This window comes from Crinia signifera, chromosome 1 (genome assembly GCF_055691185.1).
Source record: "Crinia signifera chromosome 1, ASM5569118v1, whole genome shotgun sequence".
NCBI classification, from domain to species: Eukaryota; Metazoa; Chordata; class Amphibia; order Anura; family Myobatrachidae; genus Crinia; species Crinia signifera.
Window position 1 is genome coordinate 296,964,664 of NC_139217.1, and position 25,387 is coordinate 296,990,050.

Below are 25,387 nucleotides of genomic sequence, written 5' to 3' on the forward strand. Positions count from 1 at the left end.
AAGTGTACTTCAAATCACATGTAGTTCACACCGCACTGTGTGTACAGTCCAAATTGCATAACACACATTGTATAGGCCAGTGGTTACCAAACTGTGTTCCGTGGCACCCTGGGTTTCCTTGGGAAACTTGCAGGGGTGCCTTGGTTTGGTGGTCCAGGAGTAATTAAAATTAAATTTAGTCAGTATAATTGACAAAACTATTGCTTGTGGCTTCCCAACATACAAAATGTGGACAAACAGTTATAATTTGCTTATAAGGATGACATATAAATACAGTTTTATTTAATGTAATAAGATTTTCTACATTATTGAATAAAAAAACTTTTGCTGCAAAACAATTTCTGGATCTCCATGATTCAAAAAAGTTTGGGAACCACTGGTATAGGCTCAAATCGCACCTTGCACACATCAGTGTGTGTGTGTGGGCAGCTTAGGAAAGAATTCAATTGGTTGTGTAAAATTACTGTGGGCTAAATGATCCTACGGGGCTATGCTTTTTTATTTTAACGTGTCTGAACTGACTAAAAATAATCTTCGCTACATAGGGCATTAATGGGTGCTGTGACCCCCTAATAACAATCAATTAAAAATGTGCTAATTGGGCATTTTAAAAAAGGGCCTTGCATTTAAGTGGGTCTGGAAATAAAGAACCCTGGTCTTAAAAAATCAGATATCACCCTTATTCACGGCATTTCCGAATTATTTTTGTGGTGTTGGGCAGATCTGTGACTTTTTTTTTTATAAAAGTTGGATACTGAAAATCAAAATACAAGAGGCTATTTATAAAGCCCCATACACACTAGGCAAACCCCACCGATGCCTATATTGGCAGCTGCCCAGCGGGGGGGTTGCCAGCTTCAATGTGGGGGATTGATAGACATGCTCCTGCATGGCCATCCTTAATGAGTACCTCCCTCGTCCCGACATGCTGGATGAGGGAGGGTCTCGTTAACGACATCAAGTGTACACACTATTTGATAAAGTAAAACATATTAGAACAGGTTTTCTGAAACGCACAAGTCCAGTGCAATCATTTCCACATTTGTTCTGAAGTATCTGCAAGAGAGGATTACTGAGTGGTCCTTTATTTGGAATTGAGGCTGCAAGGACTTTTCAACACTTTTTGTTTATTATGGGCTTTCTGAAAGTTAATTTTCTTTTATCCTCTAGTGTGTATGTGACTAAAACAGCTACAAATATAAGTGTTAATTATGTATGTCTCAGAAGGTTCTCATAATTTAGTGAGCCAGGAAATGTCTTATTGGCAGCAAATTAATTCTTCCAAAATATGTTTAGAAAACTATAACTATTTAATTTCCACCACCATGTTCTAAATTATTAGAATGTAGATTATTCTGTGAGCATTAACATGTACATGATGAGTATCCCGTATCCAGGCATCCCGTATCCGAATTATTCCAAAAACCGTGTTTTTTGAAATAATTTGAATATTTTTTAATATTATTTTTAGGCAGGCCTTCAGCATCCTCTCCAGAGGTCCCAGGAGTGGATTGCGCGAGTGTGGGCCTGGGAACTCATGCAATGCACTCTTTGGACCGCTCTAGACGCCGGAGATGAAGCTGAAGTCCTGCCATGGATGCTGAGGGACTATCGGGGCACCACCAGGGGACAGGTAAGTATGTTTAAAAAAAATTATTCCAAAATCCCTTATCCGGAATGCTTGTGGTCCTGAGCATTTCGGATAAGGGATACTCAATCTGTTCTACCAGTATAATAGATGGATTTTTGAAGCGCTTCAATACTGCCTAATTGCATAGGCTTTTTAATACATTTTGTACTCCCCTTATGAAAATAAATTTGCTTCAAGCGCTGTGATTCCCAACCTCGGCCCTTAAGGCACACTTATGCGGCAACACATGGGGTGATTTTTTAAGCAATCTGACTAGATTGCTTAGAAATTAAGCATGGATAGCTAAGTGTGTAGGCATCCCAGCGACACTCCCTGAAGCATAAATTTAGTCCTCACCAATTTTCTCTCACCAGAGAACACTGGCCATGACAGATCGCTCAGCAAACATCGCTAAGTCTCCCTGTGTATGTGCATAACAGTCCTGGTTTAAGTGACATCTGGCTTGAGCACTTGTTTTTAAATAACTGAGGTACTAATTAAGTCGCCTGTATTCTAGTATGTCTGTCCATAAAACCTGGACTATGAATGAGTACACACTGGCCAATATATTGCTTATGTGCACCAGAGATAGGTTTTGTAGATTTGGTTAATCTTGCTGTATACGGGCGATCCACCTACCGCCCATACACTTGCTGCACAATCCAGTGGTGATTGACAGTGCAATTGTGGGGGGGCGGATGACCTGTAAATGTCTACCCAGTTGTGATGTCCATCCTGACTTAATCGTCCAATGTGTATGCAGAACACCCTGCCAAATCCATGTAGAGAACTACCTGCTGATAGTGTGATCTACAGATATATCTATAGGTGTCTGTTTTGAGCATCATGGTTGGGAACTCCTGCTTTACAGTGAAGTGTGAGTAAGCAAAATATTATTTGACCTGGGTAGAACACTGCTAGGACCTGGGTAGAGGGCAGGTCACATAAATGGGGGATGTCCAACCTGCGGACCGCAGCGTCCGCAGATTGGACGGAGGGCACACAGCCTCTGCTGCTGTCTGCTGTACTCTGCAGACAGAGGAGGTGGTGAATGGATGCCTGTGTGCAGCATCCATTCACCTACCAGATGGGGGGTGTATGGGGGTGGGGGGTAGTCCAGTAGATTATCTTGGTGCTGGGCTTGCCCCCAGCGCAGCAGTCCGGGGCCTGGTGGCTCAGAAACCGCCTGCGCAAGGTGGGGTGAGGGGGTTGCACCATTGTAGAAGGTAACAAACGCCAGGTTGAAGCTGGGTCCAAAAACCCGGGTGTGACCCAGCATTTTGGTGTAAAAGGGGTATTATTTTCTCTGTCCACCTCTTTCTTTGATTTTGTGTTTTATCAAATATTAACCACTCCAATGTGAGGGGGCAAGTAATATAGATTTTCAACAGAATAATGGTTTGGGGAAATTTTTAAGGTTTAGCTACAAACTCCAAATCCTCCTTGCTTCAACTGGTATGCAGCCATTACACTGCCTAATACTGTAAAGGTTCTCCTTATGCTTCCAAAACTGCCCAGACGTATTTAAGGCATGGACTCTACAAGACCTCTGAAAGTGTCTTCTGGCACAGAGATGTTTGTAGGTGATCATTTAAAGCCTGTAAGTTGGGAGGTGAGGCCTTTATGGCTTGGATTTTTTTATTCAGTTTCGGACGTGCTGTTGCCTTCTGTTTGATTTCTTGTAATTTGCCTGCATATATCAGCTTCCCCCTGATCCTCAACCGCTTCCACACCACCTCATCACTTAATTTGGCCATGGCAATTAACAACCACACTGCTGAACTTCTCAAATGCTGCTCTCGGTGTCTGCCTGTGTGTTCATGGCTTTGTCTGCTGTCCTAATCATCAAGGCAGACACATGAGTAGCCAATCGGCACCTTCTGCTGATTGCTGGGTTGAATAACACTAGTCCCTTTCACAGTGTACATTGACTTAGCAACAACCTGGGTTTTTGGGGAAGGTGAAAGGAGTATTGGCAGGGATGGCTAGTTTAAACCAAGTGGCTTAAAATATGCTGTGACTACAGGCACAACACTGTTGCTTCTAAAAAAAAAATAGAAAGTCTATTGTTAGGTAATTACTGGTATTATTCCACATTCATGTTGCTTGTGGTCTCCATCTAAGTAAGCTAAACCAATACCGTAAATCTCACACCCAAAAAAAACTGGGCGGTGTATCGTAATGAAGGTGCTAAATCTGCCTAGCATCAAGCTTCTCCCCCAACATACCCATAAGACAGAAGAAAAACCACAGTGAACACTCACAATCTTAAAGAGTAAACATCAACACATTAAACAGGAAATACACAGAGAAAACCTTATGGTTTAATCTTCATGTTTACTTCAATTCAAAATAATTGTTTCTTCTTTTGGTTTAGTTCATTCAAAGCTTCGAAACAAAGGGAAAGGACCAAGACTACCTGGGTAGTCAAATGAGCACTAGCAGGGGATGTTTTAAGCGGCTACTAGAGGGACTGAGTAGATCCCTAATACATGCAAAAATAAAGAGGGGAAAGAAGTAGTGCTAAAACCAATAAGGATTTTTAAATTAAAATGAACATTTAATATAACACCTAGGGCGGGATGTATTAAAATACATTGCTGCCCTTCGCGGCCCCCCCGCCGCGATGCCGCCGCATATGTACTAACATATGCGGCTGGCATCGCGATGCGGTGACGGAGGCCCCCCGTGATACCTGTACTCTGGTGTGCGGGGGGTCTCCGTCATCTCCCTGCCGCCATGCTCTCCCCTCACGCCGGGGACAGCTAAGCAAGCTGTCCCCGGCGCCTCCTCCTCCCCCCTGCAGCCGGAAGGACGTCCGGCTGCGTCACTAGGGGGAGGAGGGGTTTACCTTCCAGGGTCCAGGAGGACCCTTCAGGAAGGTAAGCGAGAGGGGGGGTCAGCGAGGCGGCGGGTTTGCATCGGCGGGCGACGAAAAGAAGCCCATAGGCTTCTATAGGGTATCGCCACCCAAAGGTGGCGATACCCTACACTGTGGTAGCATTTTCCATTTGATACATCTCGCACATCAAATGACATAATAAAAACAAGTGATTGTTATCAAATAAGGATGCGCTCCTATCATTTATGTGTTACATTTTTATTTGTGTTTATATTAAATGTTTTTTTTTTTTAAGACTCACTTACAATTTGGCACTTGATGTGCCATTTTTACAAATTGCAAGTAAAAATCCCAGTAAAAATCCCAGGGAGCTGCAGGAGAGATGAACAGAGGTGAGTGGCTGGGCAGGTAGCTGGCAGGTGCCGAGAGGCGGTACAGGTAGGAGGAGATGGAGGAGATGATCATCAGCTTTATCAAGACTGCATCATACAAAGTCATTTAGCCTCTCCAAAATATGGTGACGTGCTTCTCATGTGGCATTTTGGAAAAGGGCAGTGTGCATTACTACTTAGAAAATGGGCATACCTTCTAAAATGACTTGGCGTGAATGCTACTTATTATGGTAGTCCAACCCTCTTCCACCACCCCCCTTTTTTTTTTGCATGCCTGTATAAGACCAAATCAACTAAGCAGCTTAGCTGACAATGTGGCTATTTAAATGTTTCCATCATCCATTTTTTTGCAATGGTTTCAACAAGGTTTAAACAAGTGGCAGCCACAAGTGTCAAAGTACAGGCCCAAGGGATTCTTGCAGTCTGAAATTGCTGATACAATAGAATAGCTTTTTTTTCAATAAACGTTATTCTGTGTTTGTGTAATATATGTATGTTTGTGTGTAATTTTAGGCTCTTTACTGGTATTGTACATATTTACACTTTTTTTTCCCCCTTTTAGAAAAATAATTGTTTTTCTTAATATAGTAAGTTATAACTATGCATTTTTGCCCTTTGTTAGATGTCCTCCCACAATCCCTTATCTCCTTATTAAAAATCTCTCTGAAAAGAAATATGGCTGCCAATTAAACACTGTACCTCCTCCTGTCATGTGATAGCAGATGGGCTACAGCGAGAAGAATGATTTTACAGTGCAAACAGAGCTCAGAGAGCTATGCCGAAAGCCTCTCTATTTATCATGTGTCATTGGCCCTTGGTTGACACGGTAGTCATATGACACTAGTGAAACACTAGAGTTATGCATAGCCTCAGATACAAACCAAATAAGAATCCTAATTGCCCAAATTCTAGCTATCTTTAAAAAAGAACCTACTTTTTTTTTTATTTCATGGGATTGCCCATTTAGGTTAGGGATGAACAAATGTTGACTGCCATGGCCCTCAACAAGTGGTATCTGGACTGATCATAAATTGGCTCTAGGTTGACCACTATTGGTCGACAGTGAAAAGGTTGACCGGGTTTAAATAAAATTTATAGCCGACATATGCCAACAGGCGGTATTTTAAGCCCTGCCATCCACTACTGAATGGAGGGAGCCAGAAGTCTGGCGAGACATGCGAGGGGATGCGGTATACTTAGACAGTGTCCATGTTGACCTAGAAACAAAAAAGCCCATGAAAAACTCATGTCAACCTTTTGGCTGCTGACCTTTTATCCCTGTCGACCATTAGTGGTAAACCATATGACTGTAGACCTAGACATTGTAGATCTAATATACCATAACCCTTTCCTCTGCCAGTCCCTCCATTGGTTGCCTGTTTCTTACCGTATTCAATATAAAACACTTCTACTCACATAACAAGCTATTAACCATATTACACCAGCATAGATCTCATTACTTATCTCAAAATATCTCCCATCTCGACCACTCCGCTCTGCGTCTCTCTTCTGCACGGATCACCAGCTCCCATTCACTATTACAGGACTTTCATCGGGCTGCTCCCACCCTATGGAATGAACTTCTATGCACAATAAGACTCTCCACTAGCCTCCAAACCTTCAAGCGTTCCCTGAAAACTCACCTCTTCAGGCAAGCCTATCATACAGTTCTACACTCATAACCCTCTGAGGCACTTTTGTATTATTTAGCTTCCATTCTGGTCTTGTAACTTGGTGGGATTGCTATGCTATTACTGATGCCTGTCCCTGTGTTTCCCTCCTATGTCCCTATAGATTGTAAGCTTGCATCAGGGCTCTCCTACCTTCAAGTCTGTCTGTTGTTACCCAGTTTGTTTTATCAGTCTACTATTGTAAAGCACAGTGGAATCTGCTGCGCTATATAAGAAAAGTAATTTGTAAGTAAATAAATAATAACCCAGCAAGTGTCAATTTAATCCCACAACCAATGCATCCTGAACAGTAAAATCCTTTTCGGGCAGTAAAGGTGCGTACATGTTGTGTGTTTAAAAAAAAAAAAAAAAAACAATACAGTATGCACTATAACAATATAGTTAATTATATTTGAGTGCATATTGTCTAGTGTGTATGCTCTATATCATTAACTATGTGTGCTCCTGCAAGACAACAGAGGATATCACTTTTAAGAGATGTTGTGGAATGCAGCATTGCCCCTGCTCCCAGCTCCCGTCATCACGTCAGGCATTAGCAACTATGTATGCACTTGCTGATGCTGCCATCTCTGCCAGGTCCCTTTGATATTGCTGTGTACATGTATCATAAAGTACTGTATCCCATATATCATGTTCTAATATGGAGTTAGTTTCATGTTAATGTCAGTGATCTCATGACCAGGGTATCCCCCAAAAAAGTGTGGATGTGCACTTTCATCAACAGGACTCAAGGCGCTTTACAGACATTAAAAAACAATGCACATAATACAGAGGATGTTGGTAATACAGTAACAGACAAGTCACAGACAAAAGAACCCTTGAGCACACAATAAGCAAAATTCAGGATTGGATAATAACTTCCATGGGTTGTGTACTTCAGCCTGACAAGGTACCAGGTGCGGCAGTCATTTTAGGTGCACTGCGTAGGATTACTGTGGGTGGAATAGATTACCTCTAAAAGAAATTACCCAAAATGGATGATTTAATTGTATACTCAGGTCCATGTATTTTTCATCCCATCCACAAGTGCTCCAGATGTGGCAGCCATGGTGGGCGCACTACGAAGGTTACACAGCATAGTAGTTTTATATTGACAGTACTTGGGAGTACTAAATTATAGAATCTTATTTTCTAAATGTAATGGTGAGAGGGAGGTGGACTATCATGGACAACTTGAGCTACAGATGTAGCCACATTCCTCCATGTTGTCACGTTGGGCATATACAAATTTTTTTTTTTTTAGGTTTCTATATTTATTAAAATTTATAAGCTCTCCACTTGAAATAAAAAAAAAATTGATTGCTCAATGTCAGCGGTTTTATGCTGCACAGCTTTCCAAGTTTGCCCTGTCATTGGTGCATGGGCTCGGCCTCTTTTTTGACATAATTATTACATTTTAAAGGCCCACACACACTAGCCAGCCCTAAGCCGCCGTGCCCGATATAGTTAACCTTGTCGACCTTGGATGGCAAATATTGTGCATGTACACTGAACAGTATCATTCCTTGATGTCACCAGGACCCACTGAACATGCAGGGCTTTGCCTATATAGCCAAATTGAGCTGCATCATCAATCATCATTAATGGCAAGCAGGAGCTTGCATTGTTAATGATATTGAGTGTACAAACTGGAAGATATAGTGAATATCATTAATTTTAGGCCTTCTGTGCACATTTTATTGTACTGTGTGTATGCTGTACCCGACGGGCGACGTGCATTCCCGCGGGTCGTTTATGGCCCCCTCCATCATCTGAGGACAGATGACAGTGTATTGTTAACGAGGGCCATGCACAGTCCAGCATGGCCCCTTACTAAACAGAACCCCCACCCCCTCAGTGTGGTTGACCGTTGCATGCCGTCATTGGCAAGTGTATATGCAGTTGCTGATACCCGCACCCTGCTGTGTCCCCGCAGTTGCCGATAGTGACGGTGTGTACGCACCATTATTATTCACCATTCACGCAGTGATTCGCGGGAGGACTAGTAGGAAACTTCAGGGACTATAGTTTTGTATTGGTCAGCACAGCCAGGGCTATTTTTGTGCAGGCTCCAGCAGGAACTGTGGCCCTTATTCTAGTTCACTCTTTCTGACAAAATATTTGTTAGATGGACAAAACCATTTTCACTGCAGGTGAGGCAGGTGTAAAACCCCACCCAAATCTAATTATCTCTGCACAAGTAACACCTGCCTCACCTGCAGTGCACATGGTTTTGTCCATCTAACAAATATTTTGTCAGAAAGAGTGAACTAGAATAAGGGCCACAGTTCCTGCTAGAGCCTGCACAAAAATAGCCCTGAGCACAGCCATTCTTCATCCCAGCTTTTGTCTGGAGCTGCTGCTATGAGCAGATTTATGGAGCTCCGGGCCATAAAGTTGAATGGAGTAGCGCCATGGCTCCAGTGAGTGGAATGGTGATAGTTCATGATTTTGTTTATTCATCTTACTCATGAATCAATGAATGAAGCGCTAACTCTTCAATTCTTCTCTTTTACATGTCTACATTTATTTTTAGTCCATTTATAGTTATTCCTTTTTTCCCCCACCAATTTTAAGGAATGTAAGAAATAAAACCCTGGCAACTAGAACATCAAAGAACTATGAAGTTGAGGAAGAGAGAGAATCTGCTTGCACTTCAACTAGACGAAGATCTTCAACGAGAAATGTTGGCAACTTAAACACTGGGGCAATGGAATCTGTAATGGTGCAGATCCTAAAACAGGCAGAATTTCTAAGAGCAAAGGAAGAAAAGAGGTACGGATAGACTTATTTCTGATTATATTATGTGGGGTCACTAAATAAAACATTAACATTTCTGCATTAACACTTTCACTGCTGATGACATAGAATCTACATCGTGCTAAGCTTTGGTCCATGATGGCTGGACCAAATCCGTATTCTATTGAGCGAGAAGAGGCACTCCCCACATGTAAATTGTCATAATGGAGCCCAGGTGGAAAAAAAGAATCCCTGCAGTGCCTCTCTGACACAATGGGGGAAGTGTACTAAGAAGTTGTATTTCACATGGAATGTTGCAATGGGAAACCAATCAGATACTATCTATTCTCTTCTAAAAGGTGCTAAATAATTAAGAAGTAGATTTTGGTTGGTTGCCCATAGCAACATCCCATGTGAAATAAAACTGCCATCTTAGTAAATTTCCCCCATTGACTTAGCTGTATATTTACTGAAGATTGTTTATTTTTTCAAAGCTGCCATGAATGTGACATGGATTCCTGGCAGGCAAAGGATTCACCGGTCCAGACCGTTTTCTCTTAAACTTAGATTTAAGTGCTATGACCTTTCTTTTATGTGCTTGGTCCAGAACAAACCATAGATGTGTTTTGTTTGGGTTTTTTATGTTTGTATTGATTTTATTTTTTAGCAGTTGTATTTTAGAATAAGGTAAAGGTAGTGATGTAATACATGTGTATATATTTTTTAGATTTTATGCTTCCACTGCTCTGATTCCTGTACACACACTGCAACTTACAATGGTGTAAAGCCTCCATACATGTTGGCATTAGGTATATATGTAAATAGTGAGGACATAATGATTGTGATTTGCTGTTGGGGTAAGAGAAAGGAAATGAAAATATTTTAACTGGATTAAATCAAACGGATTTTTTGTTTTTATATCGCTAGAAATGTTGATTTTTTTTTTTTTATCATTTCTTTTCATGTTTGACATTATGTTCTTTTTTTGCAACTTACTAGGATTAAGGAACAGGAGAAGAAGGAAGCAGAGGAAGCCATCCAAAAGGAAATGGAAAATTGGGACAGAAGTCTCTTGGCTTTGGCTGAACCAACATGTATGGAGACGATGTGGGAAATTCCAGCCATAGGTCATTTTCTTTGCTTAGCACAACAAATTTTAAATCTTCCTGAAATAGTGTACTATGAACTGGAACGCTGTTTGTTAATGCCTCAGTGCAATCTATTTTTGTCAAAGATAATGACTTCTTTATTGAGCCCTCCACATCGTAGACCAACTTTACATCGCAGGCCCAACCTCCCATACCGAGCCTGGGAGGCTGCACTTAGGCAGAAGGTACAGCAGTGGTATACAGTTATAGGTCAGGCTGAGAACCCGGACCGATGCGCTGAGAAGCTTGGACTTTGCTCTCAGTTTTTCAAGGTTCTTGGCGAAGTTAATCCACTAGAACAAAAAACATTTCACGAGCTGACATTTTATCAAAAGGTTTGGTTACTGAAAGGTCTCTGTGACTCTGTGTATGAAACCCAAACTGAAGTACAGGATGCTGTGCTAGGGCAACCAATTCATGAATGCAGAGAGGTGATTTTAGGATACGATACCCAGGAAAATGCTTACATTCATTTCCCACAGTTCTGTGGGGCAGATGTGCGAGTGTATAAACAGAGACCATTAAAAGCACCAGAGTTTCCTATCCCTCCAATTAAAATAAAAAGAACTAGAGCAAAATTGAATAGGTCCAAATGCAAATACTCTAAGAAAAACAATGGTGAATTTAAATCTGTTCGAACTAATTTGGAGAAATCTTTTGAGTTTCATGATGAATGTTCTGCAGATTGTGATATGGGAGACTGTAACATCAATTCAGAACATGATGTGAAGCCCGACTGTAAGCACGAAGACCACAGTCCCTGTGACATAAGTAAGACTACTTGTTGTAAAGAAAATGTAGAAACACCTATTAGTCCTGGAGAACTTGTTGGCTACGGAGAACCTCTCAGTCCAGGGGAAATTAGGATTCTTGAAAATGTAGATAAATATGCAGAAGCAACCTTACTTAAAGCTGACACTAATTCTTTGAAAGGAAATGCACTTAAAACGTATCAAGTCCATGTGAATGGCAACCACACTGACAGCACTGAGGTTATATGCCATAGGGTGGCCATGGACATTATCTTAGACCATTCTTTGATGAACCACGAGCAGTTGAAACTTCATAAAATTAGAACAAAAAAGAAGAAAAAGAAAAAAGTAAAGTATATTTTGAATGAGAACATACAGGGTAAATGTGAAAGTGTCCAAATACACGCATTCAAATCTTTTAAGACGGAAATCCATAACAAGTTGTTTCTTAACAAGAAGAGAGCCAAGCACAAGAAGCACAAGTCTGGTGAGTAATCTGAGTGAGTAGGTGAATGTTCTCAATCTATCAAATGGTGTGGGTGCTCCCCAACCTGAGTTTGGCAGATGCATATGCCATTGTTTGCCTGTAGCTGCACAGCAGGTAAAATCTGCATTTAGGCTAATTGATAGAGCGCTGTAGAAGAAATGGCAATAGCCATGGCACACAAAGGGAGGATTGTCTATAACAAAGATTCCCAATATCTTCTACTTAAACTCTTACCTAGGAAGAAAAAAATGGTTGTGATCATTTGGTCGACAGTCATTAGGTCGATACCATTAGGTCAACATAGATCTAAGTTGACATGGGAAAAGGTCGACCTGGTTCTAGGTCCTAAGGTCACTAGTTCGACAGGTCATTAGTTCATCCGTGTCTAGGTCGACAGTCAAAAGGTCAACATGGGGTTTGGCACTGTTTTTTTTACCCAAATGTCAACACAGTTGACATGGGCACAGTTTAAAGTGCACCGCATCCCCTCGCAACGCTCGCTGCACTTGCAATGCTTCAGGCACAGTGCCTCGCTACTCTCGGCACACTATTTTATTCTCCCACCATGCCATGGAGCCAGGCAAACACAACTGCAGGCAGTGCAGAGTGCAAAAGCAGGACACTTCTCAGCTGGTAACTGGGTTGTAATAGTATTCTCACATAGGCAAAGTTATCAGTAAAACATTGTAAAGTATCATTTTATATGCGATACAGACGCACTCACACACAATATAGGCATGCCACATATTTTAAGCAGCAGAGGATTGTGCGTCTTGTTCTCTGTTTTGCGAATAAGACTCATTGTAACACAAAAAGTTACATACTCAGCACTACCGAGTAACGACTTGTGTAGCGTGACTTGTGCATGAAGGACACACCGTACAAATGGCACACATTGTTTCAGGATGTATTTTGGTTGTGAACCAGTATGTTGTTAAAATAAATCCACTAATTATTTGCCTGCAAGTTTAAAAAAAAAATTGCGACATTTGTTATTTATTTTTGGGAATTAGGTGGAATGATTCAGCTTCATCAAAGTTCAGCCAACAGTTCTCAGTGGAATATACATAGATATCATTTTGTAGCCTTTTCCTATCTTTTGCATGTTTATCAATTTATCTTTCATTTCTTTTACATTGCCCGTTGGTCTTCATTGTTTACAGATTTCCTTCAGATCACATTGTGACCAATGTTATTTGAACTAGTGGATCATCAATAACTTTTTTTTTTTTTTTAATGATTTGCAAATTAAAAGCTAATTGTTATCGCAATAGCTTTTCATATCTGTAATATTGGAACATCCACAGCAAAGGCATTGAACACTCATGCAAGCAGCAATTGTTTTTAGTTTTCTTTTAAAATAATTTAGACAGCCAAATAATGAATTCTGATCTTGATAAAATGTACTTCTGGTTTACAATAAAAATACCATCTATTCTAGATCAATCCTGCCAATGGTAGATCAATGGTGCCCATAAACATGTTAGATATGGCATGGGATTTCGGTAAATTGCTGCAACAAATCGCATGTGTCACCTAATGCAATGCGTGGGCCCACCGGTCAAATCTCATGTCGATAAATAAGTGCTGTACATATTTATTGCATTGTATGTGCAATCATTTGTGGTTTTTAACCTCATGTGATCTGCATTGTAGCAAAGCTGGCAGTGTGGTAGTCAATGGAGCTGGCAGCAGGTGGCAGAAAAAAAACTAAAAAAATGTATCAATAGACTGGGCGTCCTTCTGATTGGCTGAGTTCTCACAGCCAACCAGAGGGCCTCCCAGTCTTTTAAAATGCTTTTTTTTTTTTTTTTTAATTCTGCCGCCTGCCTCCAGCTCCACTGACTACTGCTGCCCACCAGCCCTCCTGATGCCAGCTCTGCCGCCTATATAAGGTAAACATTACAGGTCATTATGATGAATACAAATGTTTGCCTGGCAATTTTCACACCGATTTTGACAAATTCACTTTGCACTCATAGGGTTAATAAGTCCAAAGCTATGTGAAAAGAACATGCTGACCCTTTGCGTGTCCGTCTTATGCACATGGACCTTTTGTCAGTGTTGACCTAGACACTGTCAATCTATCACCCGGAATTGGAAGGAAGGAATTGGGTAATGTTTTCTCACCTGTGCAGATTATATGGCCATAGACTATGAGATATTTCACTCTGATGGACATTTCATCTGACCTTGTATGCCCAGCATTCTCTCCCTTTCTACCGTCTCATCTTTAGATTGTAGTGTTCATTCTAGTACCATGCATCTTAAAAAACCTATGCAGTACCCATTCTCTGCTTCTATCACAGTGTGGTCTGTACTTCAGCACTGATCTGCAGACCAGACCGGTGCTAGAAGCACCACAACAGAGCGAACCCCCCCACCTCCCCAATTCTCACCAAAAAGAGGGCAGCAGCTCCTCTTTCTAGCCTGGAGGGGTGGGGTTTCTATGTGATTGACAAGAGGAAAGGGGTGACAACCACACTGCCTATTTTTACAATATCACAGAATGCAGGTACTAGACAGCCAGGAAGGTTCTTCTTCGCAAACCTCTCCTTGTACCCCAACACCATAGTGCACTCTATTGGACTCTGCATGACCGTCGGAATGGTGGCCACCTCTTCCCACTCCAAGGCCTCTCATACCCTTAGTCATCGACTGGAGCTTGATCTGTGCTTTTAGCTGGTCAGTACCTGGACATTTGTTACATTCATCTATATGGGACTCTGCTGAGCCTGGAGCACACATTAGTTTTCTTAAATTAGTTTACTACATAGAGCCTTGATCGCCTGACAAATTTGTTCTCAAAATGGACAAAATCATTTGCACTGCAGGTGGGGTTGTAACGTGAAGAGATGGTTAGAATTGGGTGGGGTGTGATCAAACTGAAATCTAAATTTGCAGTCTAGAAAATAATGCAGCCAGTATTTTTTTTTTAAATAACTTGCCCAAATCCAACTCTCTTTGCACGTTAAATTTGCCAATTTTGAAAACAAATTTGTCGTGTGATCAGGTCTGAATTAGGCCCATAGTAACTAATATATATTTATTTATTAACAGTTTCTTGTATAGCGCAGCAGATTCCATAGCGCTTTACAAGAGTAGACAGTGATCAAACAAACTGGGTAACAACAGACAGACTTGGAGGTAGGAGAGCCCTGCTGTGATCTGTTATCCAAAAGCATTTTTGTTCATTTTGTTCCAATTATTAAATTAATAGTCTTAAGACCGGTCCAAAGGATGGGTGAAAGTTTATGCTTATGCAGGTTTGACCTGCCTCAGAAATACTCACCTGCTGCTGCAGCCCCTGCTTAACTTTTTACTTTACTTAAGACTTCTGACCATTCTTTTTGTTTACATTGAATTCTTTTATAGTTTTTGCACAAGAATAACTTTTTGAAGAATCAAAATCTCACCAAAAAGAGGACAGCAGCCCCCTAGAGAGGCGGAGTTTTGTGAGTAGGCACGTTTCTGCTTTAGTTGCAGAATAATTTCTGAATCTGAATTATTTTATTCAGTTTTAGAAATTGCTGGCGGGTTTTTTATTCACAAACTTTAGCACTATACTAATTTTCAATTACAAATTTTTGCAATCGATGAATTCTTAATACATAAAAGAGATTTTGAAGTGAAGTTTGCCCCCATGCTTTTCTTTCTTTCATATTAGTTATCTTTACTTTTCCTCTGCCTGCAGTATACTGCAACTGTACTGCAACTGTCACAAATTTTCATGCCAGGTCTCCTAGTAGGGATTTAATACAAATATTCAGTTTTCCCACAAGCCTTCATTTTTTTTTTTTTTATTCATCTCATTCGAAGGGTTACAGAAGTATAAATAGGGGTTGTTTTTTTTTCTTTGCATGACTTGTGGTTGATTTCAGTATTCACTCACTCTTCATACAGGATGTAGACACCACACCAAACCCCAAAAAAAACCACAAGACATTACTTCTTTTTTAAATGCGCTTAGCCTTGTTGGAATAAGACTAGAAGCCAATACACTGTACAAATTGGTGAAAAAATTCCCTTTTAACTTTTCACTGTCCTGGACAAATGATATTGTGCATACACACTGAATGATATGCTGAACGATATAGCTAGAGTCTAGTAATCTGCATCTTTTTGTGAGCAACGTAGCTAAAATTAAGCTGTACAGATGACCGAAACCCTCGTTGACGACCCGCGGGAGCACGCATCGTTCATTGCATACACACTGGCCGGTATTTTGAACAATATCGTTCAGAAGACTTTTAATGAGCAATATTGTTCAAAATATCGTCCAGTGCGTATGCACCTTGACACTGATGAGAGCTGCGTTTATACTGATCAGAAGGGTTTTGTCATTTTATAGACCGTTCTAGATAAATGATAGTTACAATCGGATTTTAACATCTTCACTTTTCCAAATCAGTGAATTGTTAGTGTATCCATGTCCTTACCAACGCTACAGCCCTGCTTTGTCAAAACAGTTCACACTGATTAATATAGTAATAATGATAATTTAATTATATATAGTGCCTTTTTCCTCAAAATAGAACTTGAGGTGAATATTAAGCTCATTATGGTTGGGTTTAGCCATGCACAGTGGCTAAAGCCAATCACATGAATGTGCTCAATGTGAAAAAGATCCAGCTTCAGCACTCAGACGGCTGACATTGTGCACATGTCTGCTGACCATACTATAGGGTTAACTATCTTAAAGCTCACAAATACTAACATTTATATTTATTTTTATTCCTTGTAAATAAAATAAAAAAGTAATACATAATTGGATCAGTTGATGTAGAATGACTTTTACATGTAATTGTGGACAGGCCTATTGCACCAGTGACAGGGCACACTAGTAGATTAGTAACGATGATAGCTATGAACCAAGAGCACATATAGAGGTGGTCAAGCCGCACCATTCTTCCACTTTACACAGGAGTTCTTGTTATGTAGTGACCAGATTATCCAGATCCATTGCACGAGACTGCCATTACTTAAAAGACTTGCATCAAAAGCAGCCCATACACGCTGCGATGTGGGCTGTGCGTTATGTGCTTTGAGGTGCGCGCTCCCGCGGCACCTCATCGCACAGTACAAAAAGTATGTGCTTGCACATACTTTTTGTACTTTTTTTTTCATTGCATTGCATCGCATTGCATGCACAGGCAATGCAATGTGATCCGTGCTTGTTTTTTTTTTTTTTTTTTTGAGTCTTTATTTTCATTTTTCAACATACATATATATAAAAAAGACAAGACAATACAATACATATACAATACATGACAAAATCGATATACAGAAGGTAAGTAACAGAATGGAGGTTACATAAAACATGGCAGCGTACACAGAGGAGGCATATACTGAGATGGACACCTTATATCGAGCGGATTTGAATTTATGAGCTTAGCGCTAACGGGAAGGATGTTAGGTGCTAACTCCGTCAACCCGACTATTGGACCTAGCTGGGACATTAAATAATAATGCTGACTAAATTCTTGGTTATAAAAAGATATAAGTGAAAATCTAAAGGTTATTAAGGAAAGAAAATGAATATAAAAGTAGATAAGAGAGTGGTTCGAAAACGAAAAGGCAGGATGTAACCTTAATAAGATAAGTCAGTGCGGCGATGCATAAAGTGATAAGTGCTAAAGTGCCAAATATTCAAAGGGCGAATTTATGTATCATATTTTACTTCCGGCTTTCGCCTAGAGATAATATGTAGTATAGTGTGAAGTGGGCAGGGACCGGGGCCCGTACTATGGCCCAAGGGGTCATCCGATCGTAAATTCGGGAAATTGGTGGTGACCAGAGAGTATCGATCCACTTCTCTTCCCTGCTCTTTTAATATAGGTAGCTAAAACAGTGATAAACGTACGTGATTTAGAGACAAAGTGTAAACCATTACAGAAACTGACAATAATATAACAATTGGGGCTATACGTGACTCGCAGACAGTGCTTAGCATAGAACTACCCTTTAAACTGGTAAAATTCAGAACAATACCAAGGGTACCAAATAGATAAAAATATAGTGCTACGCCCTTTGGATGCATAATAGAATTTCTCGTGTTCATATGTCGTGTTCACCAAGTTAAGCCATTCATTAAATATCGGTCCATTTTTTGCCATCCAATAGCGTGCTATAACTACTTTAGCAATTGTGGTGAGGTACAATAGGAGGAGACTCAATTCTCTAGTCGTATCGCCCTCTTGCCATAACCCCATTACCAGATTAATATCAGTAAGGTTAGCCTGTACTACCCCCAGACCCTTAGTTACCTGGCAGACCCTGTTCCAAAAGTGGTCAACTCTGTTACAGGTCCTCATTAAGTGCCAAATTGTTGCACTGTTTTCGCCGCACTTTGGACATTCATCAGTCCCAGAACCCCTCATCTTTCTTAACCGTACCGGGGTCAAATATGTCCGGTGAATGATGTTAAACTGAATTTGTTGAACCCGTATAGAGTTTGTTGCCTTTTTCGGGATTGCTAAAGCTGCCTGCCAGTTACTCTCTTTAATATCTGGGATGTCCACCGCCCACTTCTGCATGAGCTGAATAAGCCCATCGTCGGTGGCGGCGGCGGTTAAGTATTTATGAATTTTCGAGACACCCTTCCGTGGGGTAAGTTTTCTCAAGAAGACCTTAATAGGGTTCTCTATAAGCCATTGATCCTTATCCCTTCCATACCTAATAATCACGCTCCTAAGCTGTAGGAATCTGTGAAACCTTGACCTTGGCAGTGCGTACTCTGCCTGGAGCTGGGCTAAGGATTTAACACTCTTATCATGGAATAATTGACCCAACGAGCGGATTCCATATTGTGACCAGAGCCTCCCCCCTTGCTGTCTAGTGATCTCCGGGGCTATAGGCAAGAGGAGAAAAGAGGATTCTAGATCCTCACCCAAGGAGTTCTCCATAGCACATACCGTTCTCCAGACTCTCACGGCTTGAGAGACGATGGGGGGATGAGATCTATGTAGGGACCTAGATAACAATATTTGCAACGGGGTGATGTTGGGGTCTATGCACCTTATTAGCCTAGTTTATTCCCGAGACTGCTCTTCCGGCTTGACCCATGACCTTAGGTGTATTAGTTGGGCTGCATAATAATATCTCTTAAAGTTTGGGAGGGCCAAGCCCCCATCATCGCGATCTCTACAAAGAGTGGCAATTTTAACTCTCGGGCGCTTGCCGCCCCAAATAAACGAAGAGATTATACTGTCCAAACTTCTAAAATACTCATCCTTGATGTATATTGGAGAGTGTTGAAGTAGGTACAGTATTTTAGGCAGGATTACCATTTTAATCAGGTTCACCCGACCCTGCACCGATAAGGGGAGCTTGGCCCAACACTTAAACTTAACCCTTGCCTCCTGAATCGCTGGAGTGATATTATCCTTTAGGAAATCTTCTATTTGCGCTGACACCATAACCCCTAGATATTTAAAACCTGGGGCCTTCACCAATGGCATACCGGGCCCACTAACACACTGGCTGTCCTCTCCATTGTGCACATGTCTGCTGACCATACTATAGGGTTAGCTATCTTAAAGCTCACAAATACTAACATTTGTGTGGGGGTTTATATTTATTTTTATTCCTTGTAAATAAAAAAAAGTAATACATAATTGGATCAGTTGATGTAGAATGACTCTTACATGTAATTGTGGACAGGCCTATTGCACCAGTGACAGGGCACACTAGTACATTAGTAACAATGATAGCTATGAACCGAGAGCACATATAGAGGTTGTCAAGCTGCACCATTCTTCCACTTTACACAGGAGTTCTTATTATGTAGTGACCAGATTATCCAGATCCATTGCACGAGACTGCCATTACTTTAAAAGACTTGCATGAAAAGCAGCCCATACACCAGTGGTCGCCAACCCGTCGCTCGCGAGCTACCGGTAGCTCGCCTGAGCGAAACGGGTGGCTCGACCACTGCTGCCTGCCCGGTCCGCCCGCCCGCTGTTGCCGCTGGCTTGCGGCGCTATAGCCGCCGCCTTGCCCCGCTACAGCCGCCGTCACCTTCCCCCGCTGTAGTCCTCCTTGTTACGGGGACCAGAGGAGACAGCAGGCGCTAGAAGTCATATTTGACCTCTAGCGTCTGACAGGGAGCACCGCGCTAAGCGGTCCCGGCACTTCCGGGTAATGCTGCAGCAGCGCAGCTCTGTGCTCCCAGTCATAGGCTAGAAGTCAAATATGACTTCTAGCATCGTGTGGGGGGAAGAACGGACGGACTCCAATTGCCAGCAGGGTGATGATGGAGCTGAGCTCCGAACGCACCAGCAGCCAGCAGCAATGACTAATTTATTATGCTCATGTGAAGACGGGCATAGTGGAGGGGGCAAGCAGTGACCCCCTTGTCAATGAGCATTAACCCCTGGCAACAAAAATGAACCCCTGACAGCAAGCAGGTAATTTACATTTTTTTTATAAGAAGCCTTACTGTGGGACATTGTGTGCAATATGTGTAATGGGCATCATTTGTGTGGCACATGTTTAATGAGCATCAAGGTGTGGGGCATATGTATAAAGGAGCTTCACGTTGTGGGTCATAGGCATAATCGGCATCACGGTGTGTGGCATATGTATAATGGTGCATCACGGTGTGTGGCATATGTATAATGGTGCATCACGGTGTGTGGCATATGTATAATGGAGTATCACGGTGTGTGGCATATGTATAATGGAGTATCACGGTGTGGCATATGTATAATGGTGCATCACGGTGTGTGGCATATGTATAATGGAGTATCACGGTGTGGCATATGTATAATGGTGCATCACGGTGTGTGACATATGTATAATGGAGTATCACGGTGTGGCATATGTATAATGGTGCATCGCGGTGTGTGGCATATGTATAATGGAGTATCACGGTGTGGCATATGTATAATGGTGCATCACGGTGTGGGGCATTTGTATAACGGAGTATCACGTTGTTGGGCATATGTATAATGGGCATCGTGTGTGTGTGTGTGGAAAAAATGGGGGATGTAGCCTCGCAGGAGTTCCACGGTAGTAGCTGAACCTTCTAATTTTTGGCGCGTACCTTCGGCACGCGCAGATGACTCTTCTCCTCTGCCTCCAGTGTTGGGAGGTATGTTTTGGGGCATTGCAGTGTGTGGCATAATGTGTCAGGGGCATTACAGTTTGTGGCATTATGTGTAAAGGGCATTTTTTTGGGATATTGTGCAGATTTTTTAATTTTTTTTACTTTAGTAGCTCTTCGGGCGGTTTATTTTGTCGCGAGTAGCTCCCGACCCAAAAAAGGTTGGAGACCACTGCCATACACGCTGCGATGAGGGCTGTACGTTCTGTGCTTTAAGGTGCGCGCTCCCGCGGCACCTCATCGCACAGTACAAAAAGTATGTGCTTGCACATACTTTTTATACTTTTTTTTCCATCACATTGCATTGCATGCACAGGCAATGCAATGTGATCCGTGCTTGTTAAGCACGGAACGCTTGCCCGTATCAGAACGTATGCTGCCCATACACGCCCCATCAGAGCTAAGGAGTTGGCTGCGGATAGTATCTGCATCATTCTTTACAGTTGGTGCTTTGTTTCATGATCCATTACTGCAGATAAGACCAAGGTCTAGTCTGCAATATTCAGTGTAACAGTGAGCAAGACAAGAAACGTGTAATCAATTTTAATTTCCGAACAAAGTTGTATTAACTGGTGGCGGTGTGCAGCATGACCCACCCTCCTATAACGTGCTACATTGTTTGGGTGATCCAAAGATTGAGCATGTGTAGAGGATTGCAAAGAATGCAAAGGCTGCTGCTACGCACACAGTGGGGGAAATTTACGGTACTCTTTACCTAGCACGGCGCCCACGATTTTGATCGTGGGCATCGCAGGTAAAAAAATCGCGGGTATCGCGGGCATTGAATGCACTAAAAATCGGGTGCGACGCGATGCCCGCCATTTCCCATAGGGATCAATGTTAAAATTCTCAATTGACTCGATTTTACTGTTCAATGCCTCAATTGACCCGATTTTTCCATAGGAAACAATGTTAAATGGCCCACAGAGGCCAAATAGGCACCCTAAAGTGTGAAATGGCCCCCCAAATTGTTAACGCCACCCCACGAATAACGTGAACCTGAAGCGTGGCGAGCGGCGGCGGTACGCGTCCTACGACCTTTTCATACCCCCACTATCCACGTCGGCGTGGAGTTGAGAATAGAATAGTGTGGCGAGCGCAGCGAGCCACCGAGCCCAAAGCGTGGCGAGCGGACGCGGATACCTTCACAGGTAAACGCGTCCCTTCGCGGGCTTCACAGGTATCCGCGTCGGGCTCGCCACGCTTCGGGCTCGGTGGCTCGCTGCGCTCGCCACGCTTCGGGCTCGGTGGCTCGCTGCGCTCGCCACACTATACTATTCTCAACTCCACGCCGACGTGGATAGTGGAGGTATGAAAAGGTCGTAGGACGCGTACCGCTGCGCTCGCCACGCTTCGGGTTCACGTTGATCGTGGGGTGGCGTTAACAATTTGGGGGGCCATTTCACACTTTAGGGTGCTTATTTGGCCTCTGTGGGCCATTTAACATTGTTTCCTATGGAAAAATCGGGTCAATTGAGGCATTGAACAGAAAAATCGGGTCAATTGAGACATTTAACATTGTTCCCTATGGGAAATCGCGGGCATCGCGTCGGTCGCACCCGATTTTTTTAGTGCATTCAATGCCCGCGATGGGCGCCGTGCTAGGTAAAGAGTACCAAATTTACCAAAGGAAATTTTGTAAAAAATAGGTGTATTTGTATCCAGAAATACACTTATTTTTGACATTTACTATACCGAAAATACGGCAATTCGTATTCGTATTGATGTGCTATCCATACGAATACAAATTGCCGTTTTTTCGGGATAGTAAATGTCAAAAGTGTATTTCTGGATACAAATACACCTATTTTTTTACAAATTTCCTTTAGTAAATTTCCCCCAGTGGGTTCTATTTTGGGCCAACAATATCTGTGGGCACTGCACATGCTGCCCTATGGGTATGTCACTGCTTCAGAAGATGCTTTGTATGCATTTTTCCTGTAGTATTGTAAGTAATAAACATGTTATTTCAAAGTTTCCCCATTTGGTTATGTGTATTGATCTCTGATGATTTATAAATGGGGCAGAGAGCATAGATTGTAAGCTTGCGAGCAGGGCTCTCCTACCTCTATGTTGGTCTGTTACTACGCACTTTGTTTTCTCACTGTTTCCAATTGTAAAGCAGAACTAAATATGCTGTGCTATCTAAGAACCCGTAAATAAATGTTTTGCAGTCTGATGAAATGTACTTCACTGAATTCTATTGTCGCAACCTGCTGCTGGGGAAAGATATTGGGCGGTATTCAATGAGCTGAATCGTTTGTCACAGCGATTCAGTTTTTTCATTCGCCAGCCAATCGCCGTTTTTTTGCTGCCAATCGCCATGCATGGGGATTCGTGTGGAGTCGCCGAGTCACCCTATTCAACGTGGCTGAGAATCGCCGGCCCTAACGGCGATTCTCAGCCAACCCTGCGTTTCCCAAAACAGCGTCAGTAATGTCGTCAGTGTTTAAAAAAATGCAGTGAAATGCAAGAGAAATGCTATTTACCCTGAATAAACGCTTCCAATACTGCAGCCGGCACAATCGGGGTAATCTGCACAAAGGGCAAACGAAGGAGTGAGGTGGGGAGGAGAATCATGGGTAAGTGAGGTGCACCATGGGTAAGAACAGTGCTTTGTGGGAGAAAAAAAAAATACCTCAAAAAATTAAATATATATTTGTATAGCACTTCTACGACCATCACATCACACAAGGGCAGCAAATAATAATACATTACACTTGCACAGTTAAATAGAACACTTAAAACCAATTATTTGACATGTTCCTATCAAAGTTCACCAGAAAAAAATGACGAGGGACACTCGGTGAGGAACGGCGATATGTAACAAGAAAAAGGAATCGCCAACTTCACATTGAATACACTTTTGGCGATTCCCCTCGACTACCGTCGATTCCCCATGCAAAATCCTATAGACTAAAAACGGCGATTTTTAGAGAATCACATTTGGCGATTGGTGCTTCATTCACCGGTCGTCAGCGGCGAATAGACGACGTTGAATAGGGTGATTCGCTTATACAGCTCATAATATCGCCGGCACACATGAAAAAAACACAGAATCGCCATAAAACTTGGCGATTCTGGCTCATTGAATACCGCCCTATGTATCCAAATGCCTACAGATACTGTGGGTGATATGTAATAGGGTGAGAAAATCAGAAAGAAATCTCGGTACTTGTGTATTATAGCGGCACCCCCGATGTACATCGCGCAATGTTTTTATCGCATCGCATGCCATGCACCCGATGGCATGCGATGCGATTTTTGCCCACTATGCGATGAAACATTGTATAAGCACCCTAAAGGGTGCTTTTAAGCACCCAAATGGGTGCTTAAAAGGTCGGAGGATGCGAAAAGGTCGGAGGATGCGTACCGCCTCCCCTCGCAGGCTCGCTGCGCTCGCCACGCTTCGGGTTCACGTTTATAGTGGGGGGGGGGGTGGCGTGGGGGTGCATTTCACATTGTAAGCACCCATTAGGGTGCTTATACAATTTTTAATCGCATCGCATTGTATGGCATTGTATGCCATACACAATGTCATACAATTTAAAAATTGTATGACATTGTACAATATTGCGTCGCATCGCATACCATCGCATGCCTTATGGTATGCGATGCGATGGTCGCCGCTATAATACACAAGTACCGAAATCTCCAGGTTTTTTTTTAAAACTGCAATCATTTACACCGCAAAAGCAGTTTGACTCTGACCCTATTACATTTCACTGTGTGTATCAATCCCTATTTTTTTGTCGACTTCTTCTTCTGTAACAGTCTTTAATGCATACGCCAGTGGTACCCAAACTGTGTGCCATGGCACCCTGTGGTGCCTTGGAACCCTTGCAGGGGTGCCTCGGGTTGGTGATCAAAGACCTTAAAATTAAGTCTGGTCATTGTAATATGCAAAACCAGTGCTTGTGTTTCCCAGTCATAAAATATGTGGATAATCAGAAGCTAATCTTGTCCCGCACTACATAATTAAACCTAAAAATGACGTGTATACACAACTTATTTAATTTAGATATTTTTAACTTAATATCGCAATAAAACTTTTGGCCTAGGGGTGCCATGGATAGAATTCTGATACTAGAGGGTGCTGTGATTAAACAGGGTTTGGGAAGCTCTGGCTTACGCTGTACTCACATGGTCAGTAATTAATTTCTGTGTTTGTGTTGGACAAAACAAGCAATGTCTGGTCCTGCTATATTTACTCTTGGCTGTGTTCTAATGTATAAGACCTCTCCAGATTGATTTACTATAATCCCTTATGAGGCTTTTTCTGTTTTGATTTTTGGAAGGAAAAAAAGCTGTATCGAAGAAAACAGTAGTGAAGAGGAAAAAAATAACTTCACCCGCTGCTCCTGATTTCCAGGTAATTTACTTTCTTAACAGGTGTTACTAAATTATTTAGATTTTTTTTATAAAGCAATAAATGCCCCTATAACAGCATTTTCAACCACTGTGCCATGGCGTGATCTGTGCAAGTTTGCTCCCAGAGATATGGTGTGTGTACACACGGTAGATATGCCGTGCTATGTGAGTTTCGATACGATCAGATTGCATCGGGACTCGCATCGCACGGCATGCATGCAGTGGCACAATTTTGACTATATAGTGAAGA

The 25,387-nt window shown here is 42.1% G+C and overlaps 1 protein-coding gene across 1 annotated transcript in view; it reads left to right on the plus strand.

The window, feature by feature from the left end:
- Positions 1–25,387, plus strand: part of BRD10 (bromodomain containing 10) — a 45,421-nt gene that overhangs the window by 5,940 nt on the left and 14,094 nt on the right. The window contains exons 2-4 of the mRNA XM_083185991.1: positions 9,112–9,309; positions 10,273–11,660; positions 25,065–25,138. Coding sequence (XP_083042117.1) covers positions 9,112–9,309; positions 10,273–11,660; positions 25,065–25,138 — 1,660 coding nt within the window. The remainder of the gene's footprint in view (positions 1–9,111; positions 9,310–10,272; positions 11,661–25,064; positions 25,139–25,387) is intronic.